This window comes from Dermacentor silvarum, chromosome 4 (genome assembly GCF_013339745.2).
Source record: "Dermacentor silvarum isolate Dsil-2018 chromosome 4, BIME_Dsil_1.4, whole genome shotgun sequence".
Taxonomy (NCBI): Eukaryota; Metazoa; Arthropoda; class Arachnida; order Ixodida; family Ixodidae; genus Dermacentor; species Dermacentor silvarum.
In genome coordinates, this window is record NC_051157.2 from 53,971,246 (window position 1) to 53,993,396 (window position 22,151).

Below are 22,151 nucleotides of genomic sequence, written 5' to 3' on the forward strand. Positions count from 1 at the left end.
TCTATTCGTTAGTGTGTGAGCGGACGGTGGGGAGTCAGCGAGAAGGTGGCAGATTTCGGTTTCGTTAGTGTGTCTTAGCAAGGTAGCCTATTTTCCTGTGAATTTGTAATTTACAAACAACAAATGAAGAATGTGATTGAAGTGCTCAGTATGCCTGCTGGAGGAAAACGTATGCAAATTTAGAGGAAAATGAGGGCAGTTCTCGAGGCCGTGCCCAGAGCAGGTGCACAGCAGACGCGGGAACTAATTTAGCAAACGTGCGCACACTCTTGGGTGAATGCACACGCTAGGGAAATCGAGAAAGATAGCGTACATGCATTGAACGTTTGATGGCTTGGTTGAAACTATGCGAAGTTATCCTGCTCCCATGGCCCGCAAGTATGCGCCGCTCTGTGCCGGTGAAAGCCTACGAGGAAGTTAAATGGAAATTTTGTCAAAGTCGTATAGTGGTTTCCGACTAGGTGTTTCAATTATATGCCTTTAAGCAGAGTCCTTCAACGCATATTGAAAGATATAGGTCTCCGTTAGCGTGCAACTGTTCCTGCCGTACGTCCTGCTTTTGTGCGTTGAAATCACGAATGTAGACGGCATTCAGTGAATTGAAAAAAAAAAAAAACTAGGATCAAGAAGCACAAACTGCTTGCTGATATATATTCGTAAAATTTTGTTTCTTTCTTTGTCGTATTTGCTTGTTCTTGCTGCTCTTTCGCGCCACTGAATATCTTCGCAGTGTCTGACGAATGTGCCCAAGCCGAAAAATCATATTGTGGTTAGACTGCCGCTGGTGCCTTTGGCTATAGCTGGCGTTGCGTTGCTGAGCACGAGGTCGCGGATTTGATTCCTGGCCACATTTCGATGGGGACGAAATGCGGAAACGCCTATTACCCGTTAATTAGATGCACGGTAAAGAACCCCACGGTGTAAAAATAATCCGGAGTCTCCCACTACGCCGTGCCTAATAATCAGATCGTGGTTTGGCACGTAGAACGCCAGAATTTTATTTCTTTTTTAAATTGTGCACAGCAGAGCCGCATTAAACACCGTAAGGTCTAGGCGACACTACGGAAGCGGTCGCACGTCAAATCAACACTTCTGGGCCCGCCGCGGTAGCTTTGCGGCTACGGCAGTGCTCGAGGTCGCGAGTTCGAATCCAACCGCGGCAGCCGCATTTCGACGGTAGCGAAATACAAAAAAAAAAAACGCTCCTGCACTTATATTTAGGCGCACGTTAAAGAGCGCCAGGGTGTCAACATTAATCCGGAGTCCGCCGCTACGTCGTGCCTCATACTGCGATTGTGCTTTTGGCACGTACAGCCCCATAATTCAATTAAAGTTTACCACTTCCACCACGATGCGATCTGAGGCAATGACAACCCTCGCATTGGTCGGAGCACAACAACGCCTCAAGCAAGCACGACTCCCTGTGCAGACAAACAGCAGTGGTGCACGCAAGGTGACGTTTAACATCAACTCACCACTCTCGTATCGGGATAAACGCTGAAGAAATTAAACATTCGCCGTCGACATCACCGCTGATTATCATAAATGAAAGCACAAACAGCACACGAAGCTTCGCTTAAATCGATTCCCACATTGCGGGGGATACGCGTAATTTTTTTTCTTAATGTCAACTAGAATATCGGCTATCGCCGCAATGCATATATGAGATAAAAGAAAATCAAATTAGACTTGTAACTCTGTATCGTGTAGGAACTTCAGCAATGCCTCTGCAAAATTATTGTGTCACCATCGGGTATTGTTTTCAAGCTCTCAGTCTTTCCCGCGTTGTCGAAGCTGATGTGGAACATCTGACGTTGCCACAGGAGCCGAGTACTCAGGGTACATCCCTTGGTTGTCTTTTGCGGATCCCCAAGCCCAAGTTGACTATCTAGTTCCCTTAACGGACACATCCTGCAGATAGAAAGACTGGTATACTAGCGATAAATCGAATTTGGGATGTGACTGTAGATGGTGTCTTTATTTCTTTTTTTAAGAAGAAGCTTCATCCTGCCTTTAATGTCATTTTGCATGGACATCGAAAGCCTTAGTAGGCCGTTGTGTTTTGCCTATCGTGGCAGCTCACATTCCTTTCATGTGAGCTGCCACGTCAAATTGACATGCACTACCAGTACCATCACCTGATGAGCAGGCTAATGACACTGACAATGACGAACACAATGACACAGTCACCAGGTATGCAAACTGATGACAGTGGCGTGTCACAATGACACGCACACACTAGGTGCCCAAACACACTATTTATACTTCCTGAGAAAACGATTCCTTTAAAATGTTTATACATGGCTGTTCACATGTTGCAAGTGAAAAAAAAATGGTAATACCATAAACAAAATGTAATTATGGGGTTTTACGTGCGAAAACCGCTATCTGATTATGAGACACGCCGCAGGTGGGGCACTCCGGTTTAATTTGGACCACCTGGGATTCTTTAACGTGTACCTAAATCTAAGTACACGGGTAATGGTAAGACTGACCAGCTTGGGCTTTCAATTAAGTGATGTCCCATCTGATGTCCCATCCACCCTATTCGCCCGACCTGGCTCCTTCTGACTGCCATATCTTCCCCAATTAAAAAAAAAAAAACACCTGAAAGAACTGCGAGTTAGGAGTGTTCTGGAAGCAACTAATGCTGCAAATGAGTGGTTGTATCAGCAGACAGAAGAATTTTACTTGAAGAGGCTTAAGAAGCGATAGGACAGATGTCGCAAGTTTCTGCATCCTCTCATACACCTCGCCAAGATGATGTGCCATGCTAGATCAGTAGCTACGGCGTTATGCTGCGGAGCGCAAGGTCTCAGGGTCGATTCACAACCGCGGTGGCCAAATGGATGCCAAATGCAAAAACGCTGATGTACCACGTTAAGCTACATGTTCAAGAACCGGAAGTAGTCAAAACAATCCGGGAGCTCTTCACTGCCGTGTCTCTCATGGCTTCCGTGCTGCATCGAGTTGGTGAACAGAAATCAATCAATCAATCAATCAATCAATCAATCAATCAATCAATCATCATAATACCAAATAATTTCCTTGCAAACTGGGGGTAGCACCTGGTTTGAGATGTCGTGCGAGTCGGTACGCACTGCCGAGATCTCGGGCTTCACACTAGTTCCTCAAAGGGTCACGAAAGATAATATTAACTTAGCTGTATTAGTAAATTACAATTCTGCAATAGGCAAGCGGCCCCTCTTACCGTGAGAGAAGGCTTGGCACGTCAGAAAAGATGCAATAACAAAAGACAAGTGGCCGAGGCCACCGTAAGGTTCCTGCACAAGCTCGCCGTGACTTCACAGATTTTGACTTGGGACTTCTGCGGTTACTCGCCTTCGGATGCATACGTGATTGCAGGGGGCAGCAACCTTGGCAGCAGCGTACCTTCGAACATAATGCTTGGCTGTATCGACCGAGAAATGCGCATGATTGCATTCACACGCAAACTTGTGACGCCATATTAAGTCTCTATTAATGGACACGTTATCAATTATGGAAAGGCCCATAGATACTTGGGTGTAATAAACGACGGAAATCTTTTGTGGAGCCCCCGTTGCGCGTACCTAAAAAAAAAAGAAAAAAAAAAAAGAACGAAAGAGTTCTCGATTGCCCAGGTACTGAGATTCACGTGCGGGAAAAAATCACATCTGCACATTCGTCATTTTTTCCGCGTCCCCGATCACCTCTTGGGGCTCTTGCCCACGCAAAGACCTCGCGCCACATTTTCGCAAGTTGCCCTACCCACTGCGTCAGGTGTGCTTAAATGTTCCGGATGTAACGAAGTCAACCAAAACCAGCATTGAAACAGATGACGCTGCCATTATAGAATCAAACGTACGGGCACCGAACGCAGATCTATATCAATGGTTAGGTCTCATAGTACTAGCTCTATGGGTGCCGTTGTGTTGTCATTCCGGTCTCGCAGGGTAGCAGACCGGATTCTAACATCTGGTTAACCTCCCTGCCTTCCTCACCGTCTCTCTCTCCCCCGGCCTCGCAATCGTCATTATTCTCTTGCGAGAAGCCTAAAATTATCATTAATTTTTATTATTTTATTTCTTGATGTTAAATTATCTTATCTCGAAATTCTTAACAGTTTTCCTTCTATTATCTAAATTTATCCTTCTTTAACCCACGCTCCGCTATGCACAATTTTATTTTTGTTATAATATTATTAAAAATACATGTGAAACCATCGGCTTCCTGGTTATGAGCCAGTGTTTGGACAGAAGAATAAGACGAAGAAGAAGCCTTAGGCATCGTCACCGGCAGTCTCTGGCTGTGACTGCTGCTCCTCGACGATCGGACATGGACAACAGATCGCCAGACGTGAAATATGTGGAGCTGCGTGGAAGACCTTCGTCTCCAGCCGTGCTCCAACCAGGCGAGAAGATGAGCCGAGGTGAGCCGCCACCCGAGGAAGGTGCACCGCTCGGCGAGTCAGCCCTGCTGGGCCCCAAGAGCACCAGACTGCTCCGCATCTTTTCTCGCATACACAATCAGCTCCGGTCGCGTTGCGCGGTCAGGCAGAGTGCAAGGCGAAGCGTCTATGCCGTGGCCCTTGACTGCATCAACAAGCTGGCATCGTGGATCCATGCGCTGTGGCTCGCGAGGAAGGCGGCTGACGACGGCCGCGACGTGCACGACTACTACAACGCACTGTGCTCCGACGAGGAGTGGTCGACCTCCGTGACTGCCGCCGAGCTGTCACTAGACGACTCGGGCATCTTCAAGGACGGACAGCTCTGAGTTGTTTGACATCCTGGACTGGAGCCTTTCAGTCGTCTTTTTCTCTATATGTATTTCTTGTGCCAATACAGCGGAACTGGAAACCGCAGGACTTCCCATTTCGACTGGACTCCGCCTACTTTTAACTTTATTTACGATGTCCACCTACTTTTAACTCTAACGCGATAAACACTTCTGTAACAGAATAAATATATGTTAAAAGCACATTTGCAGTTGATGCAGCCGCTCACGTTTTCTTTTTAAATTATTTTCAGTTATAATCAGTCTCTTCCCGCCAAATGAACGAAGAAAGAGCTCGGGAACCTTACCATTCTAGACTTGCGTAATCTTGCTTACTGATCTCTCTTGAAGTTGTTGTTGTAGTTGCCTCAAAACATTCTTGAAGTGCAATCCATATGGAACGTATTCCGGGTGTATTTTCCGCATGGCGTCGCCCAGCGTCAATTTTACGCTGCGCAATGTCGGTGTTAAGATTTTGGCAGAAGAGTGTGGTCACCAAGTAAAGTGGACATCCTACGCACTTGGATCGCGGCGACAGCCTATCGAACGATGTGAAAATGCCATGGGCTCAAGTGTTCCGCAGTAAATATAGTGAAGGAGGACACAAAGGAAACGAAGTGAAGCTCCCAACAAGATATGAAGAGAAAGAAGAGGACAGATAATTGGCGCGCGACAGCTATGGGAGAAAATGAAGAATACAAAGAGAATGATAAAAAATAATAAAATTCTGCGGCTTTTACGGGCAGAAACCGTGATGTGATTATGAGGCACGCTTTAGTGGGGGAGTCCGGATTAATTTTGACCATCTGAGATCCTTTAACGAGCACCCAATGCACGGTGCACGGGCGTTTCTGCATTTCGTCCCCATCGAATTGCAGCCGCCGCCACCGGGATGTGATCCCGTGCGATCGAGCTTAGCAGCGCATTGCCAAAGCCACTACGCCACCACGGCTTTTTTTTTTTTTTTTTTACATGGTATTTATTGCATCATGTATATGCGAAAAACGTACCATACGCGAGAAACATGCATGGCACTGGCCAACACATCTCATATTCATGGCCTAGAAAGGACCTATAAATCACGCTGTGCACGCCATGCAGCACAAAAAAAAAAAAAAAAAAAAAACTACAAGTAGTTTTGAACTTTAAAAAAGTGGCAATGACAAGCAACTTATCAAGAGATGATGCCAGTTCAGTTGAAACTCTGTTAAGTCATACATCTCTTCTAAGTGTACAATCATTTGAGCATACTGAAATTTTGACGAAACAATGGGTTCAGCACTTCGGTCCAACAGGCGTGTCTTCCATAAGCTATTTAGTCAACTTAGGAAAAAACATATCAAATGGCACGTCTTCTCCGTGGGATACAATCAAGTATCGGATGGTATGCTGTTTCAAAATAAAGTCTTTCTTAGGAGTCCTTTGATGCACATCCCAAAATACCATTACATCTTCACACCGTACGAAGCAATGTTCTATAGTTTCGGGTACATCGCGAAGGCGAGAATTTACAGTGGATAGAAAAATGCCTTTTTTTGTGCAAGGAAAGTTTACACAGGTATACCGTTTCACTGTGTAACTTAAAGAAAAAAAAAAGATTGGAGAAGCTTGCACTAAGCGCGCAATGCTTAAGAGACAGCGGAGCTGATGGGCATCTAGGTAGTCCTGGCCTTTGCTAAAATCTTGCTAATTTTTCACTAGTCTTTCCTAAGTTTTGACAAGTTATATCAAGATTTTAATCGTATTATAAGTTTTTCATCGAGGTTTTGCAATGCAGTGCTCGGCGTCGTCGATCGCATGGCCGCGCGACGCGATTACCGATAAGTGGCCTCCTCCTCGGGAGTGCGGATCTTCCTCGGCCTCCCCATTGCTACATATGGCAAACTGCCGCTGCAAACGAGCCTTTTATATCCACGTTGACGTCACAGTCAAGCCCCAGTGTCCCACCCACCCTACGGAACGCTAACGCAGCTATGCGCTGCGCGCAGTGGCTAGGCAGGTGGGCGGAATTAGGCGGAGGCCTAGCGAAGCAGCGCGGAGCCTTGCGAAGCCTTGCACAACTGTGCCAGCTGTTGCTAGGCAACGCAGGTCACGTCATCGGTCAGCGAGGTTTTTTTGTTCGCGCGTTACGGACTGACGGTCGGCTTAAACAGCTATGTTACCATCTTCGCTAGTTACAGGGGAATGTACCATTGTGCTTGGACCCTTTCTGCACTACCGCCAGGATCGGCGCACATTTTTGGATTCAGCAGACACAGTACGCACTTCTACGCTGCCAACAACCGCGCTCGTCGTTCGACCGCACCGTCTCTTATCTCCACACGGCTCTGACCTTTATGCACTGTGCATTCGCCGCTCAGTTTCTGTTGAAGCGATAGACCGCACATACCTTCGCCCGCTGCAACGTATGGGCTTGCTGCCAGCGTTTTGACAGTCGTTGTCTGCAGTCATTCAGTGTGATCTATTCATGTTTGTTTGTGCGCGCTCACACCACGCTTGTTCATTCAGTTAGTAATAGTCGGGCAACATTTTCCAACGCACGCTACACATGTAATGCTGCCCGGATCGGCAGTGCAGCGCTACAGGTGTGTCCCTTCGCACGCGCTGCCCACGGGAAGCGCTTCTCATCAACACCACCGTTTCACACGCGCCTTCTCGTGGTCATCGAGTCTCTCTACATGTCGGTCTACTTACGCCGCAGCACACCTGCTTACTTAATCAGCTCATGTTTACTACAATTTATATTGCTACCAAAGCCGCTCACCTTACATCGTATGACATTGCTGTGTTGCTATCGCATTCATTGCTTCGCCCTTAGGGCGAAACTGTGACATTTTTTTCATACATAAAACCCTTTCATACATAAAACCCAACAAACAAGGTCGTTCAGAATATTGGGATGAAACTACCAGGTTGGGTAAAGCATTGCCTAAGTTAATTTGTATGAATGATCATAGTATTGGGTGCGAAATATCTCGAAAAGATATCTCGAAAAAAAAGAAGAAACGACAAACAATTTGTCGCACAAATCAACGTATTTACATCAAAAACGTTGGCACAAATAAATGCAACCACTCTGGTCTACGACAACAACCATTTGTGAAAACAATATATGCACCAGACCAAGTCCGCCAGCACATACGGGTCTAAAGATATTATCGCGCCTCATAAGCTCATGGATAGAAAACCACACAAACGTAGCGAGTATTCTGTGAAAACGTTGAATGTAAGTTTGGGCACAATCAATTATCTGCAGTACATAAAATATTTTTGTAGCCAGAAACAAGCTGCAAGCCGCCGCCCTTCCACGACGGGTGACAAAGAGAAGGTGCTGAGGTGACAGGTCAGTAGATGACGTGGCCTTGAGAACTTTCCTTGAATTAGTCTGACAGCTCACTTGCACACTATTCTAATTTTCCGGAACTTTTAGCGCGCCGCTCTTAATGGCCCGTTCCTGCGGCGAGCTTCGGCGGCGTAACCGAGCGAACGAGCACCACAGCGAAAGATGAAAGACGCGAGCCGCGAACGGCGGAGACTAAAGCGGAGACCAATGACAGCGGCCCGGGCCCTTCGGTGACGTGCGCGGGGGAGAGTAGTTTCCTGCGGACACGCCCGACCGCTCGATACGTATTCGTATCTGGTTTCAGCCAGACCGCTCGTTTCGTACTATCGTCTGCTTGCGTCAGCTCTCGCTCACGCTTGTTTGGTTTGCTTGGTTTGGTCTCGTTCGCGCTTGTTTCAGTTGTCATGGTTTGCGATTGTTTTGTAATCTGATTATATGCGTGACGCGAATTGTGTAGTAATTTCTGGAAGCCAAGCGGCACCAGCGATTACACTGGAATCTTCGACGAGCCAGGTGTAAAAGCCGGCGTGCTTGACCCACAGATGGGGTGGGTTTTCGACGATTGCCGACTCTGCTACATGTCTCTCTAAAATTCTTTGAGTATATCGCGAAATAAAAACACGCATATAGCTGCGCTCAAATGTCGCATTAGGGAGTATCGTAATCGTCGGTGAATCTCTCTCCCCCCCCCCCCCCCCTCCTTTTAAGTGGCGTTTCTCCTCTTCAAATAAGAATTCTCCTGCCGCCTGATACATGATACATCCCACAAGTGGGCACGCGCCGGAAAAGAACATCAATCTTGTCATCATCATACAAATCTTGGCCAATTCCCCGCAGTGGGTGTGCACCATCATATAAGGCATACCATACCATACCATACCATACCATACCATACCATACCATCATCATCAAGTGCGGACGCATCTCCAGATGCTGCCCTGGAGACGGTATATAGAGGGCGGCTCAGAATACCTGGCCCGGAGAGGGGACCCACCGGCACCGCACCGGCACGCCGTGCTGCGACGGTGCATAGCAGTATCCGGGCAGGTTACCGCTGTAGTTCCGGCACCGTCCTGTGCCAGGGAGGCCAGCCCAAGCGTCAACACGTCACCATTCACCTAGCCCCTTTCTGTGCAACGGCGGCCACCAAGGATCTAGCCCCCTGCAGTGCTAAGGTGGCTACCTACTCGCCAGGCGCCGTCTTATGCAAAGGCAGCGCTACTTGACGACCTGACTGTGTCAAAGCGGTTGATTCGAGACGGCGACACGTCAGCCTGGACGACTAAATGGTCAGGACTTTTCGAGCAGGACATATATATTGTGTAGAGTTCTCGGTCTTCTTAACGTGTGTGCACTGTCTGTTTAGGGATGTTTTGTATAATATTCGTTCTTTAATTATAAATGTTTGTTTTTTGCCTACAACATGCTCCTGTATGACTCTAGTCGGGCTGAATTCGTGACAAAAGCAGAAAGCCTGCGTGTTTTGAGTCGTGGCGTCACTTAGAAAGGCCGACAGCGCGGGCAAGGCTTAGCGCTGTCATTTATTCTACAAAGCAGAATTTGTAAGTCACCTTCGTGATCAGTCTTCATGAAGTCCACTGCAGGACGAAGGCCTCTCCTAGCTATCTCCAATGACCCCTGTCTTGCGCAAGCTGATTGTTGACCCGGGCATAGTGCAGATTAGCACCGGATACAGTGAAAAACCGAGAAGCCTGCGGCAGCTAGCAGATGATTTACGCAAGCGTAGACGTGGTCTCCAACATAAATACGCTTTTGTCGTCACGTTGTCGTCGTCATGCAGTCGTCATGCAGTCGTCGTCATGACTTCATTGTCATGAAGCTGTCGTCTTGCGTCGTTGTCATGTCGTGGTCCTCAAAAACCTGCCGCCCTTGGGCACTCATCGTCATTCTGTGGTCGCCAGTTCTTCGTGGTCATTCGTTCATCATATGCGTACTTCGTGATTGTCGCACCATCATTATCATTTGGTCGTCTTGACGTCGTCATGCGATCGTCACATCGTCATCATAACGCAGTCTTCGGCATGCCGTCATCTCCATGCAGCTGCTATCGTACCGTCGTCGTCACTGCCGCCGTCGCCACTAAGTCATTATAACTACGTCGTCATCATTTCCTAGCCACATGTCGTCGTCACTTTGTCATCGCCAGGTCATCATGATCATTATGTTGCCTTCACACCCTCGTTATCAGGGGTTCGATGTATCGTGGCCCCTTATAGAATGCACTCGTTGGCTTGGCATCATCATCATCATGCAGCTGTTGTCATGTCGCGGTTGTCAGGCCGCCGGGGTTCCATCATGACCATTCTGTCGTCGTCATTACAGCGTTGCCATCAAATTGCCGTCATGCTGGCGTCATCACGGCGTTGTTGTAATACTGTCGGCATGGGTTAAAACGTCTCGCTGAGGTAACACAAGCCCATTACCCACTACCCCTTACAAGAGGCAATGAGTAATGAAGTCTGCAACATTTACGTCATTATGACGCACTTGCCTGGCTGCGTTACGTTTGGTTAAACATAGCGTTCCACTGGCATCTTTAACACTTGCGTCATTGTGCGCAAACATTTCATTCATTAGCGTTACGTTTGCGTAACAGCGGAAGCATCAAGGAAAGCTTCGCTTAAGGTATGTCGCCACCCTTTAAAATGACGTTTTTTTTTGTTTAAAGAAAGCGAATTTAATTTTTTGATAAGTTAGAAATCGGTAGATATTCAGAATTGTAGCGCAGAAAATGTTACGTCTCTATCCGGTTCTGTTCAAAAGTTATGTTGTTTTTTATAACTGCCCACAAACCTCCCTGAAACCGAAACTGACATTTTCTGAAAACGAAACCTACACTTCGGTCATTACAACAAACTTATTGTTGTGTTCAAATGCGCCGGATACTTTTGCATCAGTTTGTTATGAGATATTTTAAAGATTAAAACTGAGCAAGGCTAATATCATTACCGTTTTATATTCAAAGTGCAGAAATTGCCACACGGGTGCACACGACGTGACATCAGTGTTATTCACACTGCTCCCGCGTGTTGTTCTGCCTTCGTGAAAGCTATTTTTTCGTCACTTTAAACGTCCTAGATGTTAAAATATTGTCACGAGCGGCGATCCTGTGGTCGGTGCTTGGACAACGACGACGGTGTGGCTATCTGGTGCGCACGCGCTAGCCTTACCCACATCTGACTTCTCGCTCGCATGGTAATCTAGTTATTGCAACATCTGCCTTTGTTTCTTTGTTTTTTGTTTGTCTTTTACTTTGCGTTTCTTGTTTTCAAATACGAATGTTCTTTAGCATACCCACTGCCGCCTGATTCTTGGACTATCCCCCTTAGTGGATGCGAGCCATGACAGAGGTTCATCATCATCATCATCATCATCATCATCATTGCTGCAGCGTTGTGCGCCTTGCATTGTAAAACTATCCATTGTATATAAAATCTCCCCGTAACATCTTTGATGGAACTGCTGGGTAAGCTTGCCACAACACCGGGAACTGGAACTTCGCAGCGGACGGCGCGTTGCTGCCACCACAATGACCGACCAAGCGACCCAGTGTGAGCAAGGCCCGTCACCGGTCATTCTCTTGCACCTTCGTGATCACGGGACATTCAACGGCACAAGCGGCGTGGACGTCGATGAGTGGCTGGCTATGTATGAGCGCGTGAGCCACAATAAAAAGTGGGACCCGACGATAATGCTTGCGAATGTCATCTTCTATTTGCTCTGGTTCGAGACGCATGAGGAAGATCTGACAAGTTGGGACGTCTGTAATCAGAAATTACGCGATCTATTTGGGAAACCTATCCGACGACAACTAGCGTCCAAGAAAGAACTCGCAATTCGTGCACAGATGTCTACAGAGCCGTACATTTCCTATATTCAGGAGGTGTTGTCTCTGTGCCGCAAGGTCGACACGTACATGCCTGAAGCGGACAAAGTGGGACACGTACTGAAAGGCATAACCGATGACTCCTTCAATCTGCTACTGTGTAAGAACTGCTCTACAGTGGAGTCAGTCATCGCAGAATGTCGTCATTTTGAGCAGGCCAAAAGTCAGCGTATCACTCACCGCTTCGACCGACTTCCCAATACGGCAGCCACGTCCTCATGCGAATGTTTAGCCACACAATAGCTATGATAAGTAGTACACCGCAGCAGCGACCGAACACGCGTGAAGAATGCCAAGCGTCAGTCGACAGTTGACAAAAAACACTCAAAAAAAAAAAAAAACGGCGAGCTACAAAACAATTTAAAGGTGAACTCGTGGCCGCTAACGAGGGACCCACATATGAGCCTGGTGGGTTTTAGGCCTCCTACGACCTCCACTGATGTATATTAAATGTTTGCAAAACTTAATTCTTGTTTTTTTTCAGAAGTTCATTTTCAGTTGTTTTTTGTTGCGCAAAAGCTCGTAACTTTTCAATGAACCAATATTTTTCAATGAAACTTCCCATGCTTCGTTCTTAAACATCAAACTGTGCAATGAACTAGGATTATTGAAAACCATGAATAACTTTTGATGTTATAATATTTCAAATGAAATGCGATCACGTGAAACTACACAATGTTTGTTTTCTCGGTTATAACATACTTAATACTGATGACAACGCTAAGATCCTACCTAGTTCATTGAACAGCCTACAAATTCACCTACATTGCTGCCAAGCCATTTTCATTTCGTGTGTTAAGATCGGTAGTTATGACTGCTAGCGTGATAGGCATATTTTGGGTAATTTTCGCAATTAAATTTTAATTAGTTTTAATTTTTTTCCTAACACAATTGAAAGGTCATTTTAAACAGCCTTTCTGACGGCAGACATAAATGAATCAGTTTAGGGTCAAAATAGAAAAAAAGATGTTCAAAAAGGTGGCGACATTCGCTTAACATCGATTCCCACATACGCGCGGGATTTACTGATTTTTCGTTCAATCGCTCGTTGCGCGGTCGTTAACTTCTTCTCAAGCTTCTTTGTTAGTTCTGCCCCATCTGCTAGTACCGGTTGAATGCAATGACTGTACACTTTTCTTTTCAAAGATAGGGGTAATGCTGCCGGTCATGATTAGGTATGCGCTCCAACCAATTTTTATTTTCCTATAAATTTACTTGTTATGATCAGGGCATCCTGTGAATATTTGACCTATAGATAAGCACAGTTTTCCACATACTCTAGAGACTGATGGTCAATCAAGAATTCTTGTTCTCTTGCGAGGCTATTGAACATTACTTTTGTCTTCTGCATAATAATCATCAACCCTACTCTTACACAATTTCGGCTAAGGTCCTCAATCACTTGTTGCAATTCATCCCAAGCGTTGCTGAACAGGACAATGTCAATTGCAAACCATAGGTTGTTGAGATATTCGCCGTTGATCCTCACAGACCTCAATGTGAGCAAGGAACGACACCCCAATGAAAAATAACAAGCAAATACTATATATCGTGCGATGTCTTGGAACATCAACGTCGTTCACGCCAAGAACTTGCCGCGCCAAACCCGCCATTAGCAGTGGAGGAGGTTCGGCTATACAGAAATATCCAGACGAACACCAACCCACATCTGGGGTGGTGGCATGCCATCTGGCCAACCAGATATGCCAATAAATGCCCCTGGCGTGGTGGGAGGCTATCCTTTCCCCATGTGACATGGGAGTGCAAATCGCGGCCCCAAAATTCAAATTCACCTCGATTAGCACAACATTCTTTTAGGGAGCCTTGGGCAGCCATCCTCGCCCGGACTAACCTGAAGACTCAATTTAGCCTCCTCGACCAGGCCCGGCGCGTGGTGGTAGCCACTGGAGTCCTGGACTAACGAGCCACCCTCCGGCCCCCTTAACCCTATTTTCCTTGAATAAAGTTCTTTCTCTCGCTCTCACTCTTAAACCTTCCCAGTCTAATAGCTTGCATACTTCTTTCTAAGTGTGCAGTGAATAGCATTGGAGAGACTGTATCCTTGCCTAACCCCTTTCTTGATCTGTATTTTCCCGCTTTTCTTGTGGAGGATTAAGGCAGCTGTGGATTGTGGAATCTATAAGATATTTACCAAAGTATTTACGTATGTTTACTGTACTCCTTGATTACACAGTGCCTCCATGACTGCTGGCCATGGATGCATTGCGGTGGGAATCTGTCCACGCTGGGATATGTTGATTTTGTTGATACGCAGTCGATTGCCTGATTGATGACATGGATGTAGAATACCCTTTCCTGAAGCCAGCTTCTTCTCCTTCTTGATTGAAAACAAGTGTTGCCCTTATCCTATCTTAAGTTATTGCCTCGGATAGTTCATAGAGTCTGAAAGTATTCAAGATTTAACCGGAGCCTTCCACTGTGGTACGACTATTAGTGCTATCCGGAGTGCCCCCGACCTGTCGTAACAACAACATTGAACCAGTTTCTAGCAGGTTCTATTGCGTTCCCACAAGTTATACCAGAGAGAGCAACGCTCTCTCAGATGCTCCGCGTCGTGTCGTGCCATTTCGTACCATTAGCACTCGCTAGCTTGTGAGCACATATGACAGCAAGGAAGGGAAAATGTACGATTTTCGCGAGATGGGGGGGAGGAAGACAAATAGAGGGAGAGAGCGCACGCTGTAAAACGACCGCGCCGTGCTGTGGCGGCTGCACGTTGGTAAGTAAAAAGCGAAGGAACCCTCGTTTTAGGCAGGAAACGAGGCAGGGGTCAATAACTTGCCTGTTCCGCATGCCGCAGGCAGAACGCGAAAGGTGGGGTTTGTTTCACGACCTCTGTCCACAGCGGGATATGTTGAGTTTCGTTCGTTTGCTTACTTACGCGCACTTGATAAGCTCGGGACACGGTGCGAAGTGACTCAACGTCAATGTTTGCTTTTCTTTCTCTGCTATATATATATATATATATATATATATATATATATATATATATATATATATATCATAAGAAGCCAACAAACAACGAAAACAAGGCCAACATAGGGGAAATTACTTGTACCTAATCAGTGAATTAAAGAAATGATAAATTAATAGAAATTCAAAAACAACTTGCCGCAGTTGGGGAACGATCCCACGTCTACGCACTACGCGTGCTTTGCTCTTACCATTGAGCTACCGCGGCGCTGTTCCCCATCCACTTTCTGGGCTAATAATGTTTTACTACTATAGAACTACCCCTGGGAGTGTTAGCCAGCGCCACCACTCACAAACCTTGGCGGCGGATGTGGAAAATCCTTTCTGCCGCAGGCGCCACGAGTACGTGATCTTTCTGGGTGAAGGCAACTGGTCAATAAACCCACACATGCCACCTGAAGGCATCAATGTTGCCGGATTCGAGACCTTCGTCATGTAGTGAACGAGAAGAAACCGAGGGGCCGGATTTTTATTAATCACATCATAAGAAGCCAACAAACAACGGCACCAAGGACAAAATATATGGGAAATTACATGTACTTAAAAAGTGAATTAAAGAAATGACGAATTAATGGAAATGAAAATGGATGAATGGTAAGAGCATCGCACGCGTAATGCGAGGACGTGGGATCGTCCCCCCCCCCCCCCCCCCCCCCCCCCCCCCTGCGGCAAGTTGTTTTCTCATCCATTTTCATTTCTATTAATTTATCATTTCTTTAATTCACTTAGTAAGTATAAGTAATTTCCCCTATGTTGTCCTTGGCGGCGTTGTTTGTTGGCTTCTTATGATATATATATTTACAACTTTTACATACAGTGATAACAGCAGGATAGAGGAATAAAAAAGCAGAAAAAAGAAGAAAAAAGATTGAGGCGACAGGAACACAAAATTATTTATGAAATGGAAAGGATGGTTCTCTAACAATTTTTTATGTTGCGTTTAAAAGAATGTCATGAAGCATATGCTTTAATATTAACAGGGACGCAATTCCAAAGTGCAACACCACGGAAGCGAAGTGTAAATTTCCCATAATTGGATCGGATTTTAGGCAAGAGAAGGTTATTGCGCCCAGAAAACCTTGCGTTCCTTTTATTTAGCAAAGGTTGTCAAAAGAAAAGCTGCCTAAATATATGTCGCAATGACAAAGACAAAATTTAATGAGCGACAGATTATGATATAACAGCTGTCAAATGGGTAAGTTAGAGAGGTAAGAAATGACAACGAATGAGGAAGAGAGCGAAAGACCGGCAGGAAAGTTTAAAATAAGAACTACCATCTCAGCTAAGGAAAGTAGCGTGCATGGGATAGATCATTGTCAAGTATGGCAGGAAATCTCAGTACGCACAGCTGAATTGAGCTTCACCGTAATTTCAATTTATTCAAATCAAACTACGGTTATCAAAAAGGCTTGCGTATCAATCAATCAATCAATCAATCAATCAATCAACCAATCAATCAATCAATCAATCAATCAATCAATCAATCAATCAATCAAAATGAGCTTTATTTTTACAATACAAGGAATGCGTACAAAAATAGTTGGACCAATAGCCTATGTGGCTAGTACCTGGTCCAATACAGAAATAGCATATAGGTCAACCACGTACACATTTTCTCAGTGAATAATAACATTGCATTCATGAACAACTATTAATTTGTAAAGGAGGTGTTATTGCGCTTGTCTAGACATGAAGAAGCGTTCACATGCAAGAGCAAAGTTTCTGGTTACTTTTACTTCCACAGGCACAGTGTTCCATGTTATAGCGCCAAAAAACTCCAATAATCGTAGACATTAGACATTGCTGCAGTAAGGAAGGTTTAAGTTAAAGTTAGTTGCTTGTCTGCTGTTTGCACGTGGGAAGTTAAATATGGTGTTGGGTAAGGGGAAGTTGGTGTTTAGTATTTTATGAACTAAACAGGTGATTTTATAATTTCTTAAAGCCGTAATAGAAAGGATACGAAGGTCAATAAAAAGAATGCTACTAGGATGATGAACAAAAGAAAATGTTATTACTCTTAGGGCGTGCTTTTGCAACCGCAGTATAGGTGTTAAGTAAGTTTTATATGTTAGGCCCCATATTTCACAACAATAACCAAGGTGGGTATGAAATAAAGAAAATATATGAAACGAAGCAAAGCACGAGGAAAATATTGCCGTACCATTAGTACTTCTGAAATGGAAAACACAAATAAATACAGAAGTGCCCGTCATTCTCGGATTAGCATAAACAGCGACTGTTTTACATCCTAAGAGTATAATACTCACTCTCAGCATGCACTGCGCCTATACGAGATCATATCGTGACAGTATTATTCGCTCTAAGCTTCCGGGTAAAATGATTTTAACAGCACTTTCCTCAGGCCTTGTACATTAGTTTCTTTTTGTTTGTTACGCTTATGGGGGGGGGGGGGGGGGGGGGGTTCTTCGGTAGCCCTTGCTTTCTGGTGCTGATGCAGCGAATAATCAACGGCGCTAAAGGCTTCTTGCTCAAGGGCACTTGAAAACATTGACGCCGATCCTTCCTGCTGGTCATATGCGGATCAGGAAGTATCAGGCTACCTGGAAATGATTTTGTTGGCGACATTGAGAAACGGCGCGCTCGAGAGCGCACGCGGATGCATCAGCAAAACCTCCTTACACAGTTCGGACGCAATCAAAGGCCCAAGCAGCTCACCATGCCAACCAGTCCGTTGCGAATTGCAAAACAAGCATCTTTATCGGATCGGCAGCCCAGTAACACTAAGCAATAACGTCAGCGCTCAACGTCACCCGCGACCGTGAATAGATTGAACGCGAAGAGTTCTATCTCGGTCTTTTTTTTTTCTTTGTTTATTGTCCGCGTGTCTGAGTGGCAGTTCCTAATGAATTCAGGACCACAGACCTCAACCTATGGAGCGCGAGACCGAGCAAGCACGAGGGGTCCAGAGCTGGTGGAATCGCCGGCGTCGCAGCAACTTCCCACAAAGAGGAAAGAAAAAAAAATGCGTGTCGTCCGCAACATTGGCGCATACGTTGTACGTGACCGCATTCGAGAGACAGAAGGAAAGGACCGCGCGTTTTCTCCACCGCAGGCACGTGGCGCATCGGATCACTTGTCACACGGTCATTGCAGAAGGCCACCGCTCGAACTGTCCCCCTCGATCTCCTCTCTCCCCCACTCGCACCCCACACCGCATGTTCAAACCGACGTGGTCATTCCGTGGGAAATGAGCGTCTGACTGCTTTGCGCGTCCCCGCTTCGCACCCACGCCTGCCACCTCCCCCACCACCCACCGGCCCATTCCTCCTCCGCGCCGGCTACATTCTCGGAAGAGGATAGAAAAAGGGGCGCGTCTCCGACGAGCGGGACTCAGAACTGATTCGGGCCGCGCAAGCGTCGACACCGTTTCGGCAACTCGCTCGCCCGCTCGCTTGCCTGCCGCGCAACGGGGCCACTGCTGCCGTCGACGGCGCCATGGAGAACATCACCGCCGCGACGGCGGCTGACTTCGAGTCGGCAGAAGCGTCTTTCTTCCGCCGTGATCCCCGCACCGCCGACTGGGCCCTGGTAGGCAACAAGCAATTCATCGTTCTGCTGCTGGCGGCCTACGTCTATATCGTCAAGGTCGGTGGGCCGCGGTTCATGAAGGACCGCAAGCCGTACGACGGCATCAAGCCCCTGATAGTGCTCTACAATGCGTCCATGGTGCTCCTCAACTGCTACTTTGTGGTGGCCTTCCTTTCCAAGACGTACCTGGGTGGCGGCTACAGCCTGCTCTGCCAGGGGATCGACTTCGAGGCGCGGGACGACAGGACCATGAGCATGCTGTCGCACGTGTGGTGGTACGTGATGGTGAGGATCGCCGACTTCCTGGACACCGTCTTCTTCGTCTTGCGCAAGAAGGACTCGCACATATCCGTCCTGCATGTGGTGCATCACGTCCTCGTGGTCTTCAACGGCTGGTTCGGCCTCGCGTACGGCGCCGACGGCCACGTCGCCTTCGGCATCGTCTTCAACAGCTTCGTGCACGTGGTCATGTACTCCTACTACTTCCTCTCTTTGATGGGACCCTCCGTACAGAAATACCTGTGGTGGAAGCGCTACCTCACCCAGTTCCAGCTGGCGCAGTTTGTAATTCTGTTTTTCCACATGACTATTCCACTGTACATCGACTGCGGATACCCCTTGGCGCAAATGTGCATTACGCTGCCACAGGGAGTATTCTTCTTCGTCATGTTCATGAACTTTTACATCAAGAGTTACTGCAACCGAAAGAGGCCTCATCATCACGTTGAACCAAAAAGTAAGGCTCAGTGATCGAGCATCGCCCGTCTAGGACTTTTGGAAAAATAAGCTCACGCGGGTACAACCAATTCCATATTTTGTTCGTGTGAACGCGGATGCATAGTTTGTCCCACCGTCATCTTTAGAAAAAAAAAAGGTTTCAGACAGTTAAGCAACACCGTTGCGTATTGATGGGCAGAAACATGTTCTGGCTGAGAAGGCACAGCTATTTGCTTATCTAAAGCAGCTAGTGTTTCTTTTTTCGTTAGTGCGTCTCTGTTCCTCGTGTAACTGATGTAGTACGGCTAGAAGTGAATGACGTATGCAAGCTTTAGTCATCGTAAAACAGTGTCCACCACTTACATTCGCGCAGCTGTGTGCCAGTTTGAGCCAACTTGGATGAAAGCACATTATAGAGGGATAATGACTGAGAACGAATCTCAGTGGTGTAGTTGGAGGCAGATAATAGCGACTCCCATGTAAGAGGTCCCACAGTCATGGTTCTAAGAAGCCTGATGATGTGCGCGTCTGATCCATACTATGTCCATTTCTTGAAGCCAAATGATAACGTGGCATCACAGAAGTCATGCGACGGCTCTAATACACGACGTGGCCTTGCTCTTTCGGAGACACATTGTTATGGACTGTGTGAAAAGAGTGAGCTATTCTGGGCATCCCTTCAACACACCAAGACGATGACTGTGATCATTGATTTCCTATCCCGCTGCGCTGATCTATCCAGAAAAGTCGCCTACTAAGCGTGGATTAAGTCTTTGGGTCTTGCTGTGCTTATGAACGCACCCATTTCTTTGTGTAAATATATTGCTTTGTAAATAAACCCATTTTATATTTGCCGAAGTACATCTTGGTGTCCGTGTGATATTGCGACTGTGTGCCGCATCCGCTATACATGGGCTGTGCAAGAAGCCGATTATTTTAGCCCACCTTGGGCTCTTAAATTTGCACTGAAACATCAGCACGCGGGAGTCTGCATTCCACTGCCAGGAATCAAACCCGCCACCTCGCGCTCCTTGCAGCAGAACCGCGCAGCCATTCATCCACCACGGGTTTTGGCAGGGCGCGGTGTAACGGCGCTATACATCCGTAGCCGCCATGCGGCTATTTCAAGAATTCTCTGTTCTCGGGACTTGTTCACCGCTCACGGTAAAAGGTTCGGCCCGGCGAACACGAAAGGCGCACCCTCGAGCGTCTCGTCGAAGAAGCACGAGGCTCGACCCGTTTCTGTGTCAAGTTCACACGGCCTTGCCTCGCCGACCCACTTATGTAAGCGCATCGGGCGCAGCTGCAGCCGGTCTGTCTGGCCGGGCCACCCCGTCTCCGCGTACGCTCTACGGGGAAGTGTACTCTAGCGTAATGGGTAGTTCATCTATCTCTCAAGCGTTCTTGTACGCGCACAATGGCGTTCGCTGGTATCGCGCATTTTATCAAGGCCGTGATGTCTGCGTAAACCTTTTAGTGCAGTTCACGGTATAACAAAAACGTAATGAACGCTGCAGCTCTTTACTGATTTCAGTCTTACCTTATTCCTGCGTGGTTTACATCGTCGTTGTCTCCGGAAGTGTTAATTTTTTGTGTTCTTTGAGCTCATGTACCGGAGAAACTCTAGAAGGATATAGAATAGCTGAGGTGTCTGTTTGAGTATTCTGTTTTTACACTGCGGAGCTGGTTCAGTACAGTAAAAAATGTTGCATCAGATTATGCAATGACGCTTTTAAACTTCTTTTGCTACATAAACGTTATATATATATAAAAAAGAGTGTTTCATATACCTCCGCGTGGATTTTTGTCAGTGGCGGAAAGTACGATGGAAACTAAGCGTAATGAACTTATTTGACGCACGAGTAGGTGCCACATAGCAGTTGAACTCGGTGTCGTTGTTAGGCGTGGAGGCGCTCGCTGTACGGCACGAAGTGGACTGGCTCAAACGTTGCATTGAGACCACTGGGGTTTGAAAAGGCTAAACTCGTCTTTTTACAACAATATTACAATGGTAGCTGATATGCGTTCTCGATCCACTTGGATGAATCCGGAGCTGCCAGTGTCCGTTGTGCCACGTTGAATATGAGTTGAATATGGGTTTCCGTGCTCACGTTGGTTTCGACGGGAATTCAGGGCGCAGGCTCCTTTCCCAAGCGTATCACCCCTGAAGGAAGCCGAACGCCAGGCCGGGGTACGCTTGTACCCTTTTGAACCAGTGGGTGCCCGGCGGCGGTGGGAATCGAACCCACAGCCTCCCGCAGCCGAGGCGGGCGTTCTACCACTAGGCACGTTCTCAGTTGGGGGAGGGTCGAGGAAAAAAAAAAAAAAAACGCTGCATGAGCAGCTTGACGAGCCCGTCATTGCGGAACTTCTCGAAGACTAGTCCCCTTGCCGAAAAGTTTGGTTCCAGAGATTCGCCTTGCCCGACCACATTTTTCACTACAATGATGGATGACGAAAGACCTTACACAAGATATAGTGAAGATTACAGTACGTACCATTACGTAACGCCTCGCGTGCCATAAACAATTCTTCATTCCGAGTCATTAAACTGTTGTGCGCCCCTTGAAAATTGATCGACGCACGTGATTTACGGCGCATGCACAGAGTAACTGTCGGCGAAAGCAACGAGCCTGGCTGCGTGAAATGGCATTCGGTGTTGTGCAACGCTCCGGCACAAAATGAAGCGAAGGAAAAGATTATTAATTGAAAAAAAAAAAAACATGCCCAGCGGCGAAAATGCTGAACTGGGCAAGCTATATCCCTATCACTACTTCACACCTCTAGGAAAACTGCGATTTTTTGTTCTTTCTTTTTTTATATTTGAGCGGGTTTTTCATTTCTTCAAGCCCGACTAAACCGAAGCCAGCATAATGGCGCAAG

At 46.7% G+C, this 22,151-nt stretch overlaps 2 protein-coding genes across 2 annotated transcripts in view; both read left to right on the forward strand.

The window, feature by feature from the left end:
- The window catches only part of LOC119450054 (elongation of very long chain fatty acids protein AAEL008004), a 391,994-nt gene that overhangs the window by 223,037 nt on the left and 146,806 nt on the right, over positions 1–22,151 (forward strand). The gene's annotated exons all lie outside the window — the stretch shown is intronic.
- On the forward strand, positions 18,218–20,129 carry LOC119448113 (elongation of very long chain fatty acids protein AAEL008004). The gene has a single exon (XM_037711585.2). The coding sequence runs from the start codon at positions 18,459–18,461 to the stop codon at positions 19,299–19,301; it is 843 nt and encodes a 280-aa protein (XP_037567513.1). The 5' UTR covers positions 18,218–18,458; the 3' UTR covers positions 19,302–20,129.

Coding starts and splice junctions, on each gene's coding strand:
- LOC119448113 (XM_037711585.2), top strand. CDS start 18,459: ATGGAGAACATCACCGCCGCGACGGCGGCTGACTTCGAGTCGGCAGAA.